General features: G+C 37.4%; 1 protein-coding gene across 2 annotated transcripts; it reads left to right on the forward strand.

The window, feature by feature from the left end:
• Window positions 1–326: 326 nt before the first annotated feature.
• opn4a (opsin 4a (melanopsin)) lies at window positions 327–20,557 on the forward strand. Of its 2 annotated transcripts, XM_043254708.1 has the most exons (12): window positions 327–542; window positions 2,458–2,705; window positions 8,229–8,371; window positions 8,578–8,711; window positions 12,248–12,451; window positions 13,880–14,051; window positions 14,292–14,453; window positions 15,043–15,150; window positions 16,189–16,384; window positions 16,488–16,658; window positions 17,829–17,897; window positions 18,432–20,557. In XM_043254708.1, exons 2-12 carry the CDS (start codon window positions 2,556–2,558, stop codon window positions 18,681–18,683), a joined length of 1,761 nt encoding a protein of 586 aa, XP_043110643.1. In that variant the 5' UTR covers window positions 327–542; window positions 2,458–2,555; the 3' UTR covers window positions 18,684–20,557. The 2 variants fall into 2 exon arrangements, with proteins under 2 accessions (XP_043110643.1, XP_043110644.1); XM_043254709.1 differs by lacking the exon at window positions 327–542 and having other exon boundaries at window positions 2,405–2,705.
• Window positions 20,558–21,256: the final 699 nt, after the last annotated feature.

The raw sequence follows: 21,256 nt of genomic DNA on the forward strand, positions 1-21,256 counted from the left end.
TTTAGCTCTCTCTCTCTCTCTCTCTCTCTCTCTCTCTCTCTCTCTCTCTCTCTCTCTCTCTCTCTCTCTCTCTCTCTCTCTCTCTCTCTCTCTCTCTCTTCTCTCTCTCTCTCTCTCTCTCTCTCTCTCTCTCTCTCTCTCTCTCTCTCTCTCTCTCTCTCTCTCTCTCTCTCTCTCTCTCTCTCTCTCCCCAAAATTTTTTGTCATTGTTTACTCCTGAAAATGTATGCTTCATGGAACATAAAAGAATAAGTGTCTGTGGGTTTTTTTTGTCCATTTAAGCATTTTTTTAAAATATGTATTTTTGTGTTTCATAGAATCTGATTATGGATGACACATACCTTTAATATTCACATGCTTGTGATGTGTCTGCCAGTGATGATTGTGTGTCTAAATATCTCTGTGCGCTAGCTCAAACCCGTACACGTAACACTTGGAGTCCGTTGAGAATCATCCATTATATCTTTCAAGGATCGCGTGAAAGGCAGCATTGAATTGTTGAATGTGCGACGGTGCTTGGAATCTTTTTATATCTATGAAAAGTAAGTATATAATATATATTTACACTCGTGATCATAAGTCATAATAATGCCCTGCAGTGTATCACATGAAAGTACGTCCCTGAATCCATTCAACGTTATTATGCCGCATAACTTAACACTACAATGTACATTTAGTAATTCCTCAGATATATTGATTCTGACATTATAGTGACTTGAGATAAGCATTCTGTTGTGTGATAGAAGTAGTCTTGCCCTAATCCTTGTCGTATGAAGTCTGGCTCCTTACGTCTGTCCGTGTGTCATCAGATAAATGAGATTATTGTGAATATGTGATGAGACTGTGAATGTTTCACTGATGTGAGTGCTTGTCTGATCTGGTGCCGTATTACATTTATGCCTTTACTGTTAATATGCCACCAATGGATTGCAATTACTTATTATGTATGATGTTTTATTCCCATTTTGACTGTGCTTTATGCGTCTATATGGGCAGTTAAAATATGTATAATTATTTTTAAAGTGAACAGTGAGACGGTGGGATCTTGTTCATCACTGCTTAGCTAATTGTAGCAGCTTAGGAGATGCTGTGTGCTTCTGCAAGTAAGAAAAATTGTTTTGTGTTTCATATGCTATTTTGGGACTATTTACAGTTAGTATTCATGAGTATTTATTTCTTCAAGCCACATTTTGTTCGGTCAGGAGAGAAGCTTAATCACAGATGGTAGTCTGGTTTTGTGTAGAGATGCAATTCAGTGACGCAACTGCCAACGTTAATAAGCTTCTGACCTCTTTCTTATTGCATAGATTCACAGGTCATAATTTGATTATGTTTATTTTAGTAGTATAAATATCGACCTTATCGAATTGCATACTTTTTGTTCAAGTTAGGAGTATAGTAAAATATTGCACGTGTTTAGATTTTAAAAGGAGATATACATTCAGACTTCAGAAGCTGAAGATCTTTTGCCAAGATTGATATCCTGCATTCAGTGAACTACAGCTCAAAATGTGACTGATTCTTGCTTATCAGTAAGAATGATTCGGAGGAAAGTGGTTTGACCCCTGAAGGGGTCGTGTTGACCGATAAGGGTCTGTTGAACTGCCATTTACCTGCTTGTAGGTTCAGGTGTGTGTGAGCGACCAGCCAGGCATCTGTACTAAAATCAAGCTGAGACAATTTGTCATGCTCTGAACTGGAGATCACAATGTCTGTGTGTCTTCCACATCTCTTCCGAAGGTTTTAAATGTTCTTTTGGCCTATTAATGTTAAAGGAATAGCCCAAAAATGACAGTTCGTCATCATACACATCCACATGTTGTTCCAAAAATGTATGCCTTGACCAAACATTCAATTCCCACTGATTTTGTTTGACTTTGGAGTTTGGGAAGTCATCGCTCACTTCTTCAAAATATCATTTACATGTTCCACAGAAAGTTTGGAAGGACATAAACATTGACAAATACTGCAAATACTGCATTCTCACAGTTTATGATGTTTTTATGTTAAAACACGTTTGTGGAGCGGTGTGATATACCACTACTTTAAACTAGTAGGCCTGCATCGCGTGTTAATTACGATTGCGTTAAATTAAGTTCGCCCTAAAGCGTTTTTATGAAGTTTATTATTTTTACGAAAACAATTATTATGAAATAAAGCAAAATAGCAATCTCCCCACAGAGATCTCAAGTATGCCTGTAAGAAACCACATCTTTGTTTCATATTAATTTGGTGTAGAAATGGACACAAAAATGATCATTTAACCCCGTGTTTGGTCACATTGGCACCCTTTATCCCACTCGAACAGTTGTCTACTCGGAGTATGTAAGCTCGTGTCACTATGCTGCTCTAATTTCATAACAATCGTCTTTGCGCGCGTATGATATAAAGGTGTGCGAGCCTGTCACAGGGCTACTACGGCGCGCGCTGACACAGTTTTTTTTTTCCTGCCACGAGCTCGCAGACTGAACGGAACCTGACATCTCTGCAGTCCTCTCTCTAATCTCCGGCTGGGAAGTGTTCTGGCGCGCGGCTCTCCGTCCGTTACGCGAGTGATGAGCGGCGCTGCGCGCTCGGTGAGGAAGGGCATCTCCTGTCCGACGCTGGACCCGAACTGCACGCGCATCGTGGAGAGCCTCTCCTCGTGGAACAACTCCGTGATGAGCGCGTACAGGCTGGTTGACTTACCCCCCACGACCACATCTGTGAGTCCAACTAGATATTCCTTTCGGTCATTTTCATCTTTTCTTTTGCAGATGTTCTGTGAAGATATGCAAAATGTTTAAATAGATTTTTGCATGATCAGCACGCTGATACGCTTGCAATGTAGAGATGCTGGATAGCCTATATTGTTGTGATTGTGATTAGACAGAACGAATAGTTTGGACCAAACATACGTGCAATGTAAGGATGCTTAAAAAGTTCAACTCTGCGTAATTATGTTGATCTAAAGTGGGGCAGCTACTTGGAGGATTTTGAATGAGTATCCTCAGTCTTTCATATTTCTCTCTTGATGCTACAGCCTTCTTAAATTTAAAAACAATTTTAATATCAATTCTGAGCGACATTTAAACAATGTAAACTTTTCATCCTTTTTTTTCAGGTGAAGTGGGAGTAAGTAGACAGGGATCACTTTTTTTGCTTCAGTTTAAATATTGCAGTGAGGAAATTTATTTATAAGAGGCAAATGTGTTTTACTGGAAAATCTATCATGGGTGTGAACATAACCAGTGTTATGATAGCTGGTTTATCACTGGTCTAAAGTGCCTTTTTTTTTTTTTTTAAGTCTACCGGTCTTAACAGCTTGATTTAGTCCCCACCATCTGCTAATCCCTAGACTGGAAATAAACTATAGGAAAAACAGGATGCATCAGAAGGGATTTTGCCAAAAGCCAAAGATTTTGACATTTCATTCACACCTTTGCATGAATTAAGCTATTCTGATAAAATGTGTATGAACAATTTAGTTTTAAATGTCTTAAATTCATACCTACAAGTCAGGTCAGGTGCATTGCATTTTTTTCTTGTGAAATCTCAATTCTTAAACACAGATGACTGAAACTGTCCTTCGCTATCAATCACCTAGTTTTACCATATATGGCTGGAGTCTTTGCTTTGAGCCTGAAGATGTATTTGTGAGGTTAAGTCCTTGGGGTTTTCACTGTTGAGATAATTATTAAACCCTGAGCTATGAGAGGATTTGTAAAGGCATGTCAGTGCCGCAGAGGAGTACCACTGAATTACATATTTATGCTAATTGGGCATGTCTTGGGGCTGTTTATGCTTTATTTTACATGTTGCTTGTTGATGTCTCTTTCTTCCCATCATTAAACCAAGTGGCTGCTACTGTACCGATGGGTGTCTCTGCCCACACGACGCAAAGTGTTTTAGATTTGTACAGGCCTTCGTTTAACCAGTAAATAAAAGTGTGTTATAATAAGGATTCATAAAATGCTTTTGAAAGCATGTCTTCGTTAGTAAATTAGATGGGAAAACTAAGTTAAAAGGTATGAGAAAATTATGACGGTCATTGATTTGACAGAATCATATGATTTTCATGAAATTATGACTTAAACTGGGATTGAATGATTGTTTTTTTTTTTTTAATGGAATCAATCTACAAATTAATCGGATTCTGTTATTGACCTAATCTCTGTTTCTAAAATGTTTTAGCACAAAATGAACAGTGGGGGGTGCTGTGTTTATGTCCTGAATCTGTATTTGGATGGAGTCTGGGGGACCTTTAAAAGGGCCCCAAAGCTGTTACTGTAACCATTTACAATTTTAGCTATCTGAAAATATTTTATGTAATTCTGAGGCTTTATGTAGGATGATCCATTTTTGGGGGGCAGGTGTGATTTATAAGGGGATGAACCAAATTTACCTAAATCACACACGCTCATATGTGCGTGTGACCCGTCAGTAATAAAATGTGACCCAGAAACCCAGTGACAGGCTGATAATATGCACATATTTCCAAGCCAGAGTCTATCAATAACTTTAATGGGTGTTTAGCATCATCTTACGCATTTGTCTCAAACTGACGACAACAAACCTCTAGGAAAATCAGCTTCACTGACCGTGAGGGATTAGGATAAAAAATATGCACGATAATCATGCGATTATGATATAATCATATTCAGGTCCATGCTCACATATTGACCTCTCCGTGTGTTCTTTTCCTCCTGTTGATTAAAATAATGTGATCTGCGAGCAGAGACAAAAAGCATGGACTGTTTTGTAGATGTAGGACGGTTCACTTCAGGAGAGTTTGTCGAGTTTGGGATCTTGTGCTTAATATCAATTTGCGTGCGTGTAGAAATGTTTACTATGATGAAAACTGTTATTATTGTGAAAACTTTGACTCGTAGGAATTCATTCACCGTTAAAAAAACACGATAACCGGCTGATTATTTAGAACTGAAAAGCCCAATATATTGTGTAACGACCAAAACGAGATTATCTGCCAACTCCGGCAGTGTTTCTCCTAGAAATGCAGCGTTCTCTCTAATTTGAGAATAAAAACGGAACGCAGTGGAAGCATCTCTGGGTAGTGTAGAGGAAAAACTGTTGCAGATGAAAGAGTGGAAAGTATTGGCAGTGTGTGTGTGTTCAGCCGAGATCAGGCAGCTTTGCTTTCTAACCGAGCTAAGTAATCACGGTAATGCGGTCAAACAAGCGCAGTAGCATCTGGAGCGCAAGAGAACCCATCCATATATGAAGGACAGCTGTGAACATCCCGCGAATTACAGTACATTCATATCTCAGTTATTTGGATCAAGGACATAGTAATCATGTGCAGTAATGTGCACTAAAGAGACAAATGTTCAATTCTCTCTTTTTAAATAACAGTAATGATGTATCAGGAAAAAAACATACATTTTTACATACCAAATATAATATAGTATAGTCATAATTCTGTAGTCATTTACTCAATATTTAAGAAGGTTGGTAAACCATACAGTTGATGGTAGCCATTGATTTCTATAGTATTTATGCAGCTTAATGACATTTTCATTATTGGCTGAAATATCCTTAATTTACATAATCTTAATGCCATGACAGATTATTAAAGTCCTCTAGAGTTGTAATGTTATTGTACATGACTCTTGCTCTTGTTTTCCTTCATAATTTGCTCAGTACAGGTCACTAATTACTGATTTCCTCAAATTAATTACTCTTCGGCTTGTTACATAATTTAACTGAACTGCGGAGCTCAAAATGAATTAGATGACTATAAATGATCAATATTATTTAACATAAGAAACACTGTACACTTCATTTTAATGTTCAGCTGTAGTTTGACATTTCAAAGTTGAATAAAAGCTCCTTTTCTGGGAAATAATTTGTGTAATGCTAGCTATTTACAATGACATTGAGTTGTATTTGTCCTCAGGAGTTGGAAACATAATGGTAAAAATTGTCAAAACAATCTTTTTGTTGTTTGTGGCGTTCCAGAGCAAATGTTTTCGTGATGAGTTATTCCCATCTGCAGTAAATTAAAAATACCTTTAAACCAACTTTCTTCTGCAGAATAACTACATGGTTTTGAAGAGGCTGGTTCACTTTGAAACATCTTCAAAAATCCCACCGAAACGTCTTAACACAGTTACTGTCATATTATTCGGAGTGAAAAACAGATGTGGGACTCAAACGGTATCTATTTCATTAAAATCCTTCTCATTCCGGAGAAATAAGACAGTCTTATCTCAGCCCTCAAAGTTTTTCATGGCTTAGATCTTCATTTGACCCCAAACTCTGAAGTAATGAATGAAAACACACAGCAATGGCTACCGTTATATTTTCAGAAACCCTCAGAACAAATAAATTGGCCAGTTGAGCTCAAGATGGAAGTGGTTTAACAAATGTTTTGATGACACAAAATGGCCCGTGTCTGTTGAGGTTCACGAGAAACATGATTTCATTTGGATGTTTGTGAAGGGAACCATGTTTCGAAAGTTTTAATCTTTATTTGAACGTGATTTTTTTTATCTTGAGTTCAAAATATTCTTTGCCGTCCTTGGAAGAAGCAAAGAAACAAAAAAATATTTGTCTGCACAGTAGTTCTCATCGGGTTGCTTGTTTTAATTAAGGAAAATTACTGGCTCTAAATGAAAAATAAATATGCATATATAATCATAGTCAGGACAGCAAAATACATCAAAAGATTAAAAAGAGGGGAGAAACGTTTCCCACGTGTTGTGTTTTGTTGACGTCAGAGGCTGTGTGTCCAAGCAAGCCCATTTTGGCTCAAACCCATCGCACGCTCAGGAGAAATTAAACAGACTGCGTGACATCCTCGAGAACATGAACACATCTACTCAAAACAAGACATGACCCAGAAAAAAAATGCATGCTTGTGTTATAGCTGACTCTGTGTTTTACGTAACAAATATGATGATTTTGACAGTTTGTTGGTAAAGAGTTGTCTCCGCTTCATCACTTGACACGCACCGAAGGCATTGACTGAATCTGCTTTGTCATATTTCCTCCATCGTGACCACATGGTTACACTCATCTGCCTTGAAATGACTTTTCCGGCAGTGCTTGTCCTGTATTCAGTCATCTCATTTGCCCACAGCCTTGGCACTTAAAGGTCTTTTCATTAAAGCTTTTCCTGAGGAAATTGCAGTCAACAAATAACTAAAAAAAAAAGGGGGAAATGTTTGCATTTGATCACGATTGGACTTTTTTAAAATTCCTTTTTACACTGTATCGTGCCAAGCAAAAAATAAATCTGACTTTTATATTTATTTTAAAAACTTTCTGACCAGATTCTTCGGTACCGTGCTGTCTGGTGCTGGAAGAAAGCATGCAATAACTTCACAGAATATTGAATAGATTGTTGTGAGAGATTATGCCAACAAAAACAATCCCTTTGCCATAGCAGGATTTCTTAATTATCATATCAATTTCAGTTTATTTAAAAGGATTTACTCAAAGAGACAATGTTAGATTAACATTGATATTGCTGATCTAATTGATCTGTCGTTTTCAGAGTTTATTCAAAGAATTCGGCTATACAAATTCACACTCTAGATTATTTCTGTTAGTCTTTCAATACGCACAAGACAGAAACAGATATTTTTATGTGCAGATTACTTGTCCTGATTTAGACATGAATCTGCAATGAAAAGCATAAAGAAATGCAAGCTCGCTGTCATTTAGGCCTGTTTAAATCCCTCTGAGATTGAAATGTGCAAGAAAACAGACTGCAAATAATTGGATTTGACTGCAAGTATACAGAATTTTCATACATTGTCAAGAAATCAATCAAATAGTATAGACTGCAGCCAGACCTTAAAAATGGCTGTGTTGTTCTAGTGAATAAATAATGGTTTACTGCAAATATATAATAGAATGAAAACATATCCAATGCCTATTGTTTGAGAAAACAGATTACATATGAATATAAACACTATTTTCAGTACTTTGTAATATAGTGCAAATTCCCATTTGGAAGCCACAACTGGAGAAACTAAATTGTGAGATCTGTCTAAAAATTAATGATGAAAATCTGTTCAATTCAGTCCAACATCTGCAGTATGTCTGTATTGTTTATATTTCTTCTCCCCTCCCGTATAATGAATTAATGATGTGGTGTGAGTCCAGGCTTAATGGTGTTTCTTAAACAGATTGGACACACTTTGATGCAAAGGTCATTACTAAACAGCAAGTGCTGCTTTTCATCTGAGCTATTAATTAATGTGCGCTCCTGTGTCTTCAAGGTTGCCATGGTGGAAGAATCCGTTTACCCTTTCCCAACAGTGGACGTGCCTGATCATGCTCATTACACTATTGGTGCGGTCATCCTTGCTGTTGGCATTACTGGCATGTTGGGCAACTTCCTGGTCATCTATGCATTTAGCAGGTGAGGGAAAAAGGAAGCTGAACACTTCTGAAAATTGTAGGAAATATTTGCTATTCGTTATCAAAAGAAGGCCAGTGGATTGGTGCTCAGCATTCTTAGGTGTAACAAATTTTGAACTGATGCTGATATTCTGATATGCTGATATATAAATTAACTAATGATTGTTTTGTGTGTGTGTGTGTGTGTGTGTGTGTGTGTGTGTGTAGGAGTCGGACCCTGAGGACACCTGCCAACTTGTTCATAATAAACCTTGCTATCACAGACTTCCTCATGTGTGCCACCCAGGCACCCATCTTTTTTACCACCAGCATGCATAAAAGATGGATCTTTGGGGAAAAAGGTACAAAGAAATGTACATGTATGTCTTCAATATATATATATATATATATATATATATATATATATATATATATATGTTTCAGTGTGATTCGGTCAATTTTACGTGCTCTTATTTTCAGTTATCTTATTGTAATGAATGAATTTACACTTAAAGAACAAAATAAATCACTTCTCAGGTTGAATGGGTTAGAGAGGTTGCCCTTGGAGACGGCTTCATCTATCAGTGCTTAAAAGGATTCATATTAACAATCTTTCTTTATGCTTTTGTTGCTAAGAATGATGAATGTCTTTCAGATGTGCGAGTAACCTTTTCTAGTACGGTTGTTTCTTTTTATCAGTTGCCAAATTGTAATATCTCTAAACTCCGCTCAAAAAACTGCACATCAGGGCTTTTCTTGTTGGTTTTCAGTATTAGCTAGTCATTTTGCTCAGCTGTGAAATGCCTCTGTTTGATGATGGAAGACTCTATTTTCCCTGAGGTGTTTTAAATGTCAGTTCCTATCAGGGCTGAATCTTAATTGCCTTCATCAGCCTTGACTGGGTTTTGTTGGAGTCTTCTGCTTTCTGACGTTTGCTATGAGATCAGAAGCTGTTGGATTGTAATTACTGTAGTGATTGATGCTGATCTTTTGTGTTCAGGGAGTTTACTGGGCAGCCTTGAAATAGTTGTCCACTCTTTCTTCTGTGACAGGAAATCAGGTCACCCAGTCAAAGAGTGTGTTATAGAGAGGTTGGTTTTATTAGAAAACAAGTTGCAGATATAAAACAAGCACTAAATATGCAGACAGCTACTAAAAATCAAGCTATTTTTCTAGATATTGCCTCCACCAACTGTCTTGAAACATCTGGGTATAAGAGGAAGCATAATCAGGGTTTCAAGCACCTGTTGTAATTGTTAAGGTTTTCAAAGATCACTATTCTGACCTAAAATAGATCAGGCAGAACAAACCATAAGGCTTGGAGACCTAAAACGTGGAGGGATGGTAGTGTCCACCCTGTCTACAACATCACCAAGGCTCGTCTCAGTGATGAACACAGCGCATTTGACTGATTCAGTCACCACCACGGCAATATTTTTGGCTATATTAGCTTTTTTCCAGACCGTAACCAAACTCTCTGGAATTATCTTCCAACTCACTTCGCAAAGAGACTTTCCTTAAGATATCTATTACATTTCACCTGAATGAGATATTTACATAAACTCGATGCACATACGTAAAATCAGAAAAGTCTGGCCACAGTGTGGTGCTATAACAAGACAAAGACTTTTTGTCCTATTGACTTAAAAGTTCACATGATGTGTCTGTGTCCAAAGTTCCAGTCTTGTCTGTGAACACGTTTGTGTATCTTGGCCGCCATCAGCCAGTGAGGTTAGTGCACACATTAGACCGGGTTAACGGAGGCTGATCACAATGAAACTGATTGGGCCTGTTTGACTTTGAAAGTTAAAAGAAACTGGCCACTGGGGGCAGTATCACATTTTCAAGAGCGTAAATGATTGTATGTCGCTCGACATGTTCATGGTATTCATATCATATGATAGATCTCCTCATTACGAACAGCATTCAGAATTTTGCCTCATGAACCATCCGTATTAGTCTAATCATTTGATAAATTATTCAGGATAATTTGCAAACAAGTCCAATAGTTTTTTTGCACAACCTCAAGAAAACCACTGCAGTGGACTCTCAGTAATTATCTAAAAGAGTTGCACTTTACAATTTTGCTAAATTGTAAATGGTCCTTCTATTTCTATCGTAAATTACTTGGAATTGCCAAATATGGCCCTTTTATTCATCAATTTATTTGTACAATATAGTTAAAACATAAAAAAAACTGTTTACAAAATCACTATGCCTTAGTATTGTTGTGGACCATAGGGGGCTATGGAGTCAAAAACGTTAAGAACCAATATTCTCAAATATTCAGTACATTGTAGATGCAGTGCCATAACTCAATCCTGCCTGTAACAAAAAAGAAAGAAAAGAAAGAAAAACAAATATCCCTTGTAAAACAACTAATTTGTCATTCCAGACAGCAAAAAATCTATTTATTATGTAATTTCCACTCAAAGCAGTTTAGCATATTGAAGGCATTTGCTCCATTGACTTCTATTCAAACAGAACAGCCTCTGGTCTCCCTGATGGGATCCTGACGCGTTACACTTTTCCAAGCAGAGTTTGATGCCTCCCTCCTGGAGGAGGGACTCTGACCCAGTTTCATTTGGTGGAAACAGTTAAAAGATGTGTTTCTTGCTTCTGTCAACTCTGACTGCTCTACTAAACAAGGCATAATGACCACCGTTAATTCGATCGTGACAACTGTGTGCTTGATCGCCCTGAAAGCTTCCTGAATCAATCAGACACAACTCACAAAAATGCTCTTTTCCAGGATTAACCTGAAAGCATAATCTACCTGACAAGGTGTGAGAGAACAGAGAAGACATCCTGATGTGTTAGAGGATTACCTTCAATAACGGATGCCTCTGTTTTGTCATTATTAAAGTGCATCTAGTAAATGTGTTCTGAGAAAACAAGCACGAATGAGCATGAAGCAGATTGAATGCATTTCCACTCATTCTGTTATGTACATATGCCTTGACAGTCTAGAAGACAGAGTGTGTGTGGATGTTGAGGAGGTGCCAGACTGTGTGTGTGTAGAGTATGATGGTGTGAAATCTTCTATATCTCGACTCTCCGCTGGTCCTTCTTCTGTTTGATCTGATTTGTTGAAGACATGACGTATTATGAGAAATAGACCTCTGACAGACCCAAACTAGCTCTATCTCTGTATTTGTGTGTGTTTATTTGATGTAGGATCCTCTTAGAACAGTAGTGCTACCAGGAAACCATGATGTGTGTTTAGATGTGTGAAGTGGACCGGGTTTATTTACAACAGTGGTTTTCAATTAAAGAGCACTTAATATTTCATCAGGTTGAAATTTATTTCATGCAATTTAAATACATTGTCCCGTAAATCAAGAAGTACAATACAAGGAGTAAAAAAGGTTGAGAACCACTTATTTAAAAATACATACAATTCAAATAAGAATGATTTCGCCATTTTAAATTGCACATAATACTACAACTGCGCCGCTCAATAGCTTTGAATATATCTTATATACCAGTTCTTTAGTAAACACAGTATTTTAACACTTAGTGGTCAATTAACCTAAGCATGTATACACACACAAATCTGTTTAGCAACAGATGAAGAATGACGGCCATAACTAGAAAGAAAAGCATTCATTGTAAGTTTTTCAGAGCAGATTATTTTAATGAACCGCTGCCACAGATGTCGGTCCTCAAATGGAGCCAGCGGCGGTCTGTGTTCCTGCCAGCCAAGAGTCTCCAGGCCTAAAGCTGGTTCACACGGCCCCAACAAACAGCAGCAAATATTTGAAGAGGTTTGCTGGATGTACAATGTTTGGAAACATAAATGTTATTGGCCCAACTCTGCTCCAACAAAACTGCTAGAATTTAGCACTGAAATATCGATTCTGTATAAGATCACTTAATTCTGTTCCATGCTCTCCAGGTTGCGAGTTGTATGCATTCTGTGGGGCTTTATTTGGCATCTGCTCCATGATCACGCTCATGGTCATCGCTGTGGATCGATACTTCGTGATCACGCGGCCGCTAGCCTCCATCGGTGTGTTGTCTCAGAAGAGAGCTCTGCTGATTCTTCTGATAGCTTGGGCTTATTCACTTGGCTGGAGCCTGCCACCCTTCTTTGGCTGGAGTAAGTGTGGTATACATGTTCTTTTAACATTATCAAACCTGTTTAGCTTGGTCAAATGTTTTAATTGAAAGTCACTTTAATATTTATCTAACAGGTCTGCAGTGGCATTCATACATGATTAAATGCGGCCAGAAGGGATAGTTCACCCGAAAAATTGAAATTATGTCATCATTTACTCACCCTCATGTTGTTCCAAAACGGTATGACTTTCTTTTTCCTGCAGAACACAAAGATGATATTTTAAATGATGTTGGGAGTTTTCAAAATGAACAGTTTTGATGACCTTGGACTTCCATTGTATGGACAGATCAAAAAATACATTTTGCAAAATATATATGTTTTTTATGTTCAACAGAAAAGAAAGACATATAGGTTTTGAACAACATGAAAGTGAATGAACAACGATATAAGTTTCATTTTGGGTGAACTGTTACTTAAAATGTAATATCATATCCACTGCATGCATTTTACAGAGAGCCAACAGAAATCCTGCAAATGTTGCTCGAACTAATCAAACAACAGGGAATTTTAAATAAGCATTTAATTTTGAAAGCATATCTACAAACAAGAAAAAATTACAGTATTGCAACAGTAGAAAACAGTAAAAAAAAAATGTACAGTGACACATCTACACATCCATCAAATAAATGTATGAACATCACTGAATTAGGTTACAAAATCAAACCAAATATAATTTATTATAAGCACACTGTTAACATGTTGTGTGATTAGTCTGTGCGCTTGCAGGTGTTTGAGTGCGTTCCTGTGTTAATGGAGTTGAGTACACCTTTGAAGCTGTTTTTCACAGGATGCATCAGTCTTTTATAAGCTCAGGTCTTTCGGGACAAGTACACTGAGTATTCTGGGTCATCCATGTGTGAGCACACGAGCATGAGAGTTGTTAGCCAATGGCTTTACAAACAGTGAGCTGTTGGACTCTGATCTGTGTCGCAAAAAGGTGGTCTCTGAGGACCAAGGCTTTCAGCTTAAGAGGGATAGACCGGTAAAGCCTGGTGCTTTTGGCTCTCCAGCACTTTCTATCTCTGGTTTACAGGCAACCTGCTCTTCACACGAAGGGCGTCCGTCTCCTTTAATGGTTCTGACAGCTTGTATCTTCCGACCTCAAACCTCAGTGAACTGATGACAGCGGCACATATGCATAAAAGCCAGGCTGTGATTGGTGGCGATAAGAAATTCTGTGATTCTAGCATATTTCTTAAATATCCTCAGCTGTGTGTGCATTGGGTTGTATTTCACTGCGTTCGCCCAGCAGCCAGACAGTATTCATAAAGCCTTTTTCTTTGTGGGATTGTTCCAGTTTTGACAATATTTTTCCGGGTGTAAAAGGCTCAGCAGCTGGCTGTCCTTCACTTTCCTCCACTAATTCTGTTATTTGACCCTGTCTGTCTGTTTGGCTCTGTTTTTCAGGTGCTTATGTTCCTGAAGGTCTGCTGACCTCTTGCACCTGGGATTATATGACCTTCACACCCTCTGTGCGAGCTTACACCATGCTCCTCTTCATCTTCGTCTTCTTCATTCCACTCATCGTCATCATCTATTGCTATTTCTTTATTTTCCGATCCATTCGCAGCACTAATGAGTGAGTTCTTTGATACAGATCTAACAGAACAGTATGAATTAATTAGCATCAGCAGAGTTCCAACGCTGTTAAATGTCTTTTGTTTCAAAAACGTAAATTGTATTGGAGAGATGTCAGTACTTAAATACTCTTGTGGTGTTAATCTTGTGGTGTGACCTATTGAAAATAGATATACGTTTTTGATGGCAATGTTAGAAAATTAGTGTTGTTTAATTGTTGCTTTGCTTTTGTCTTTGGAAGAGCTGTAGGCAAAATTAACGGGGATAACAAGAGAGACTCAATGAAACGATTTCAACGGCTGAAAAATGAATGGAAGATGGCGAAAATTGCTCTTATTGTCATTCTCATGTATGTCATCTCCTGGTCGCCGTATTCGACTGTGGCACTGACAGCTTTTGCTGGGTAAATTCATCAAAACCCTATCAACATAATATGATATAATATAAAATCATTCAAAAGTTTGGTGTGAAAAAGACTTTTATTTAGAAAAGGCGCATTAAATTGAGCCAAATGTACAGTAAAGACATTAAAATGTTACAAAAGTGTTTTTGTTCTGTAAGTAATGCTCTTTTTCATTTAAGAATCCTGACAAAAATATCACTGTTTCACCGCCAACAACACAGCAGTTTTTTAGCGTTGATAATAATAATAAAAAAATGTTTCCTGAGTAGCAGATCAGCATATTAGAGTGATTTGATTTCTAAAAATAACTGTGTCAGTGATGGCTGCTTTGTTATCAGGAATAAATGACATTAAAATATATAAGTTTTATTATTTTTTTTTTTTTACTGTTTTTACTGTATAATGTAATATAATATCATATTATTTGATTTGATTGTTTTTAGCTTTTACATATATTTTGCAAAATTATTTCCATTTATATTTTTTTCAACTTTCAACTATAAGTACATAATGGCATACAGTAAAATATATATATATATATATATATATATGAACTAATGTCTTATTTAATCTATATACTATTTTTCAGGTATTCTGATATGCTCACTCCGTATATGAATTCAGTCCCTGCTGTGATAGCCAAAGCTTCAGCAATCCACAATCCCATCATCTACGCCATCACACACCCCAAATACAGGTACTGTGGGAGTCTCATTGAGAATCGTTGATGACAGTTCAATATATTTTTGAAACTAGGCTGGTTTAGTTGTGACTGCCAAAGTGGTAATAAAAAACATGGCGCTCTATGTGATAATGTTTGACATTTTCACTTTCCATTAACAAAGAACATGGGTCAGAGATTAGATTACCTGGTGTGGCCCCATTGGAACTAAACACCCGAAGCAAATTATGATTGTTTTAATTTTTCCTAGTGTCTAGCTCACTGAGCCATTCATTCGCAAATTGATCAGAAACATGCATTGCTTCTGGGTTAAAGTGAGGAATTCTATTTTGATTGATTTCATTAACCTGAATATCCATTTGAGCATAAAGAATAATTAATCCTGCGCAGAGCTTCCTGACGGTATGGTGCTATGTGTAAGGCCAGTTGGGTCAAAAAGTCATTTTCATTTGATTTTCTCCCACAACACTAAACACTGAACACATGCTAGTTCGTACTATTTAAAAAGCTAGCTAAATTATGTAGCTAATTGAAAAGCTCTGGAGTCATTGCATATATTCGGACAATAAATATTTTCAATAAACCCATTTTGCCTGTTACTATTGTTGCTTTAAAACAAACACATGCAAGTATTTCATTTTGCTTTTTACATAACTATGCACAACAATTTTGACATTGCTGATCACAATCAGTAGGTTTTCCTTATTTTAGCTTACATTTTAGTACATTTGAGACATGTTTTTGTTATTTTGTATTCATTTTTACATTTCCGACCTGTACTTGTACTAGTTACTTGCCAATTTAATGCTTGCATAAGTGTTTAATGTTACGTTTTTAATCAAATATTTCTATTTTGTGTCCTATCCGTTGTATCGTAATTGCTGAAAGCATTTGATTGTTGCTTGACTGCTGATTCTAATGAAAAGATCAATCGACATGTCTCTCAGCGATTTCCCATTAGCATAATGTTAAAATGCTGAATACAGTAAATACTGCATGTATCCACAGTGTCTTCGGTGTCTCATGCCTGTATCTCACCTGTGTTTTGGTCAGGTTGGCCATAGCGAAGTACATTCCGTTTCTTCGCGTGTTGTTGTGCATCCCCAAGCGTGACCTTCACTCGCTCCACAGCAGCTTTATGTCCACGCGTCGTTCCACCGTCACAAGCCAGTCCTCTGATATGTCAGGACAGTTTCGCAGAACCAGCACCGGCAAGTCCCGGCTCTCCTCAGCCTCCGACAGCGAATCTGTGAGTGCGTGGGCCTGACGGATCTCTGGATTCGATGGTCACTCTTCTCACGGGCAGGTGTGATTGTAATGGATGTATTGTGTGACCTGTTTCTACTCTTAAGGGCTGGACGGATACCGAGGCCGATCTCTCGAGCATGAGCTCCAGGCCCGCCAGCCGGCAGGTGTCTTGTGACATCAGCAAGGACACGGCAGAGATGCCAGACTTCAAACCTTGTAACTCATCCAGCTTCAAGTCAAAGCTCAAAAGCCACGACTCGGGCATCTTTGAAAAGGTGACCTCACAGGCTGAATGTATTACATATGTGGCAAGTATCAAATGAGTGTTATGTGTATTTATCACAATCTCAAGGTAGTTTTCTATGAAGTCAATCAAGGGGTGTTTTAAACAAACATCTGTTGGGCATGAATTACGTTCAAAGTGCAATGGCAGGCACACAGACACTTTGGAGTTCGTCGGTTTAACTGAAAATAGACAGTTAAGCAGTTTATGTTGTAAAATCTATGTTTAGGTTTTGTTGTGAGTGAATGAAAAAACCTTTGGAGGTAAACGTTTCTCTTAAAATAAATGAAGAACACCGAGCTGCGTCCTTGCAAATATGTTTTTTGTCCTGATCATCAAACACACCATAAATATATCCAACTTTTTTGTTACGTCCAGATTTGACTGCAGTTTGTGTACATTGTAAAAAATATGCTCATTATCCATTTATGCCGCACAACAGGCAAACAGTATATAGGTTATTAACTTTGGCAAATTTGACAAAACACAACAACTTCTTAGGTAATGAGTTTGAGAGAGACAGAGTTTGATTTGACTTGTTTTGGTTTTTTTACACAATAAGGATTCAAATGTATGAAATAACTACATTATATGCATATTAACTTTTGAGAGAATGTGTGTTTGTGGGTGAACTAAATTTGGTAATGTACAGTCAGTTTATTGTCGCAAAACAAATCCGTTTAGATTAATATGAAATCACCATGTTGATTATTCTTTACATATTGCATACAAAGGCACACTAGTACTTACTGCTTATAAGCTTCAGCTTATTCCTTACAAAAATGCAACTGCTCACCAAGCATACATTTGTTTGGTTAAAATATGGAAAAAAAAAATTATATTATAAATGTATTTTAAAACGTAATTTATTCCTGTGATATTATATGATTCTTCTGAAATCATTTTGGCACTTTGATAGTTAAGCAACATTTTAATTAATGTCAACATTTAATTTGTGCTCAATATTTGTGGAGAAACATTTCTTTTCAGGATTCTTTGATGGATACGCAGTTCAAAAGAGCAGTATTTATTTGAAATACTAATCTTTTTTTAACATTATGAATGTTTAACAATTTAATTTGTACTTTGTTTTCCATAAAAAAGCACTTTGTGACCCTAGAAGTTTTTGATTATTATGGTGACTCTCTCATTTCTGACCTAGAGTTCCTCTGATGTGGAAGATGTGTCTGTGGTTGGACTCGTTCAGCCGGACCGTACTAACCCTTTAGCTGTAAGTCTGTTTAAGTTGACTAAATACCGAGCAAGCTTTTGCAGGACTCTGAAGCCTGCATGGTTCGTAACATTTGCTGACGTCAGAAGCATTTCATTCTGGTGCGACTGGCAGAAAAGCTCGCCCAGGCAATTAAATGTGTACATGAAAAATCTGAAAGCATATTCAAATAGCTAGAATGCTGTTTGATGAATCACAGCGTGCTGTTGAAAAAAGATGTGATTTGTTAATAAATTAGAATTCTGATTGCAGAAGAAAAGCGTGTAATAAAATTACTGTTCCATTTGTCCATTAAATGCCTTTTTCCGCAGGAGAAATATGTGCCTTTGAAAGAATAATCCTAATCATCTTTCATACATGAATGCCTATTAATTAAACCAAGAATGCGTCTGTCGGTGTTCAGTTCTGGAGGTCATCTTGAGCTTGATTGCAGCAGTGTTAAAAGTTTGCTTTAATTCTGATTTAACAATAAAAGCTGATAATCGGGAACAGGTCGATTTAATCTCTCGAAACCTTCCTCTGTGCTCTTTGCAGGCTGGTGACGGTGCGGACGCGCCAATTTCAAGAGGTGCGATCGGTCGGATTCCCAGTATTGTCATCACCTCCGAGTCTAGCTCTTTCCTGCCCTCGGTTCGGCCCAGCTACAGAAGCAGCCGCTCAAGTGCGCATCCCCCCCGGAGAGACTCTCGTGGAGGAGTCCAGCAGGGGGCAGTGCATCTGTCCACTGCCGCTGAAACACCCGAGTCCGTTCGCTTACTAGACAACCCTCGCCCGCAGTATCTTTAGTGCTTACAGTTATAACTTTTCCCTCGCGGTCTCAATCTAACCTTCAAGCTTTGTGTTGGGGTTTGGTGTTTTTGTGAGTTATCCTGTTCTGTGGTTTATACCTTTAGTAAGGGGAACGTGAAATGAAGACAAACCCTGAGAAGACTGATCAGTGCTCTGTATCACAGAATGTAAAGTATGAAAGTCATACATTGGTGTCTTTTACGTGTGGTGACTCAACTCTTACATGGTGTCCAGCATCTCCTCTGTTTTAAGGAAACATTTAAGAGACAGTGAATGGAGAGAAAGGGCACCTCAGAAAAATATTTTAGTCTGTCATCAGTGTCAAATGACATACACAGGTAATATCAGCTTACTTAGGATTTTTTTTGTGTGTTTGCTTTAGTATTAAGCTTTAAATGTTAGTGTTTCTTGTATATTATAAATGTAATTTTGAACTTTTTGACCATTTTTATTATGTAATTTCACCAGATAAGTATTTTACTATCTTTATTCAAAGCAAGACTTAACCTGAATGTTTTGCTTAAGAAGATCGTCTTAAGACTGCATTATGTTTGTTTTGCTAAAATGTTTGCTTCCACAGAACTTCAAGGTATAAAGCCAGAATCTGATCTTCACACTTAAAGCTACATGATGTAACTATATATATATAAACAAGTGTGATAAAAAAAAAAGTGCGGGGAAGAGGGTAAAATGCATCTTTCTTTACCTCAAAACACTTTGATAAACCTTTAATACTGATTTATAATTTAGACAAGAAATCATATACTTGTGTTCTTCTCCTGTGTTAATCATGTCATATATCAACTAGCTCTGGTGTTGTGAGCGTTTTTTCTAAAGTTTGTCAGCACAAATGAAAAAAATTACCAAAAAAAAAAACTGTATTAAAAACAAAGGAACCTATATATATATTATATATATGGTCTAGTAAGAAACTGTGTGTGTGTAGTGTATACACCAGTGCCTAAAATAGCATTCATTCGCGCAGAGGGAGGGCCGAGGCGCCATCTTTTTACTCATGCAGTTCTACTTTGCTACCGCTAGAGGGCCGGAAGTTATTTAGAGCTTGTCCAAATACCCCAAATGAAGCATAAAGATAGCAAGCTTCTGTAATTCCTCCTCCTCCTGACCTCAAGAGTTTTTGGAAAGCATTGTAGTGAGGTTTTTTTGTCTTTTGAGTTTGACTAAATGCAAGTGTGTGTGTGTGTGTGTGTGTGTGTGTGTGTGTGTGTGTGTGTGTGTGTGTGTGTGTGTGTGTGTGTGTGTGTGTGTAAAATTCCTGTAATATTACTAACGGCCTCTGAAAGTAACAGTCTTGTGCAATAGGACTCCAAGAACTTCAGCTTTACGAATGTGGTATTTATTTTGTTATCATAGTTTAAATATGAGCTATATCACATTAGAAACAAAACTTTTACTGCAAAGCATCTGTCTATCATCTGTTGAAATGATTTAATTGAAGGACTGAAAGATTTCTCCATTGCTTTGGGAAAGCACACGAGCAGAGACTCATCATTATCTCTCTAAATCACAGACAGAGCCACTTCGTGTCATACATGCTGCGTGTGTTTCCATGAATGCCTGATGAATATCGATCCCCCTCCGCAGCCGTGTCGTTTTTGCTGTTCTTCATGTTTCGCATTCACTTTAGAGTACGCGATTATATTCAGCTGTTAATGTTTTGAAGAGTTATGTTGCCTTTGTGCTCGGTGACTGGATGTAACACGGAAGTGACGGTGGCTGCTCTTCTAGATGGCTCTGGAAGACACGGTTTAGCAAATAAATATTGTGGCGCTCTTAAGAGTTACCTAGTTTTAGCTTGTTCTTCGGTGGTTCGTTTGTAAACAAAAGAGATATTTATATGTCCATATGACATGATATTAATATAGTCTCAGAATATATATATATATATATATATATATATATATATATATATATATATATATATATATATATATATATATATATATATATATATATATATTTGTTAATGTGTATCCATTCACGGGAAAGACACAGTTATGTATCCAGCACCAAGGAGAACATTATTGTATATTTGTAATGCTCTTATGTGGTTGTCCCTATTTATTTTTTTAAATAAAGCTGCAGTTCTACACATTGTGTCTGCGCTCTGTATAATATGGAGAGGAGCAAGCACTTCATAATCAAATTAGCAAAAATTATTCTAATTTTTCCTTCGTGAAATATTACCGTCGAGTGGCATCACTAAATAGCTGGTCTATTTATAGAGATGTTTCTCTAGCCTTCGGACATCGCCGTCCTCTCTAACACATGCTGTCAGTAACGATTTGACTTTTGATTTGCATTTAAGAGGATCACAGGAAAAGTTCCCTGCGTTTTCAGGATAAATGCTTGTGAGCGTGAATTTTTAAGATGGCTTTTAGACAAGATGCCTGTTCTTAAACTCAGTGAAAAACGAGGAACAGAGAAATTGAAGTCGTTTACTGCTGATAGGTTTTCTTTTTGGGCTTCTGCAAGTATTTTTATTTTTTAGTTAATTGTACCCAAAAGGCTAAACGCATCTGCCCCCTCTGGCCACATCTTGAACTGCA

This window comes from Puntigrus tetrazona, chromosome 13 (assembly GCF_018831695.1).
Source record: "Puntigrus tetrazona isolate hp1 chromosome 13, ASM1883169v1, whole genome shotgun sequence".
Lineage (NCBI taxonomy): Eukaryota > Metazoa > Chordata > Actinopteri > Cypriniformes > Cyprinidae > Puntigrus > Puntigrus tetrazona.

Coding starts and splice junctions, on each gene's coding strand:
- opn4a (XM_043254708.1), top strand. CDS start 2,556: ATGAGCGGCGCTGCGCGCTCGGTGAGGAAGGGCATCTCCTGTCCGACG. Junction 2,706..8,228: donor TACCCCCCACGACCACATCT/GTGAGTCCAACT, acceptor TGTGTCTTCAAG/GTTGCCATGGTGGAAGAATC. Junction 14,052..14,291: donor TCCATTCGCAGCACTAATGA/GTGAGTTCTTTG, acceptor TGTCTTTGGAAG/AGCTGTAGGCAAAATTAACG.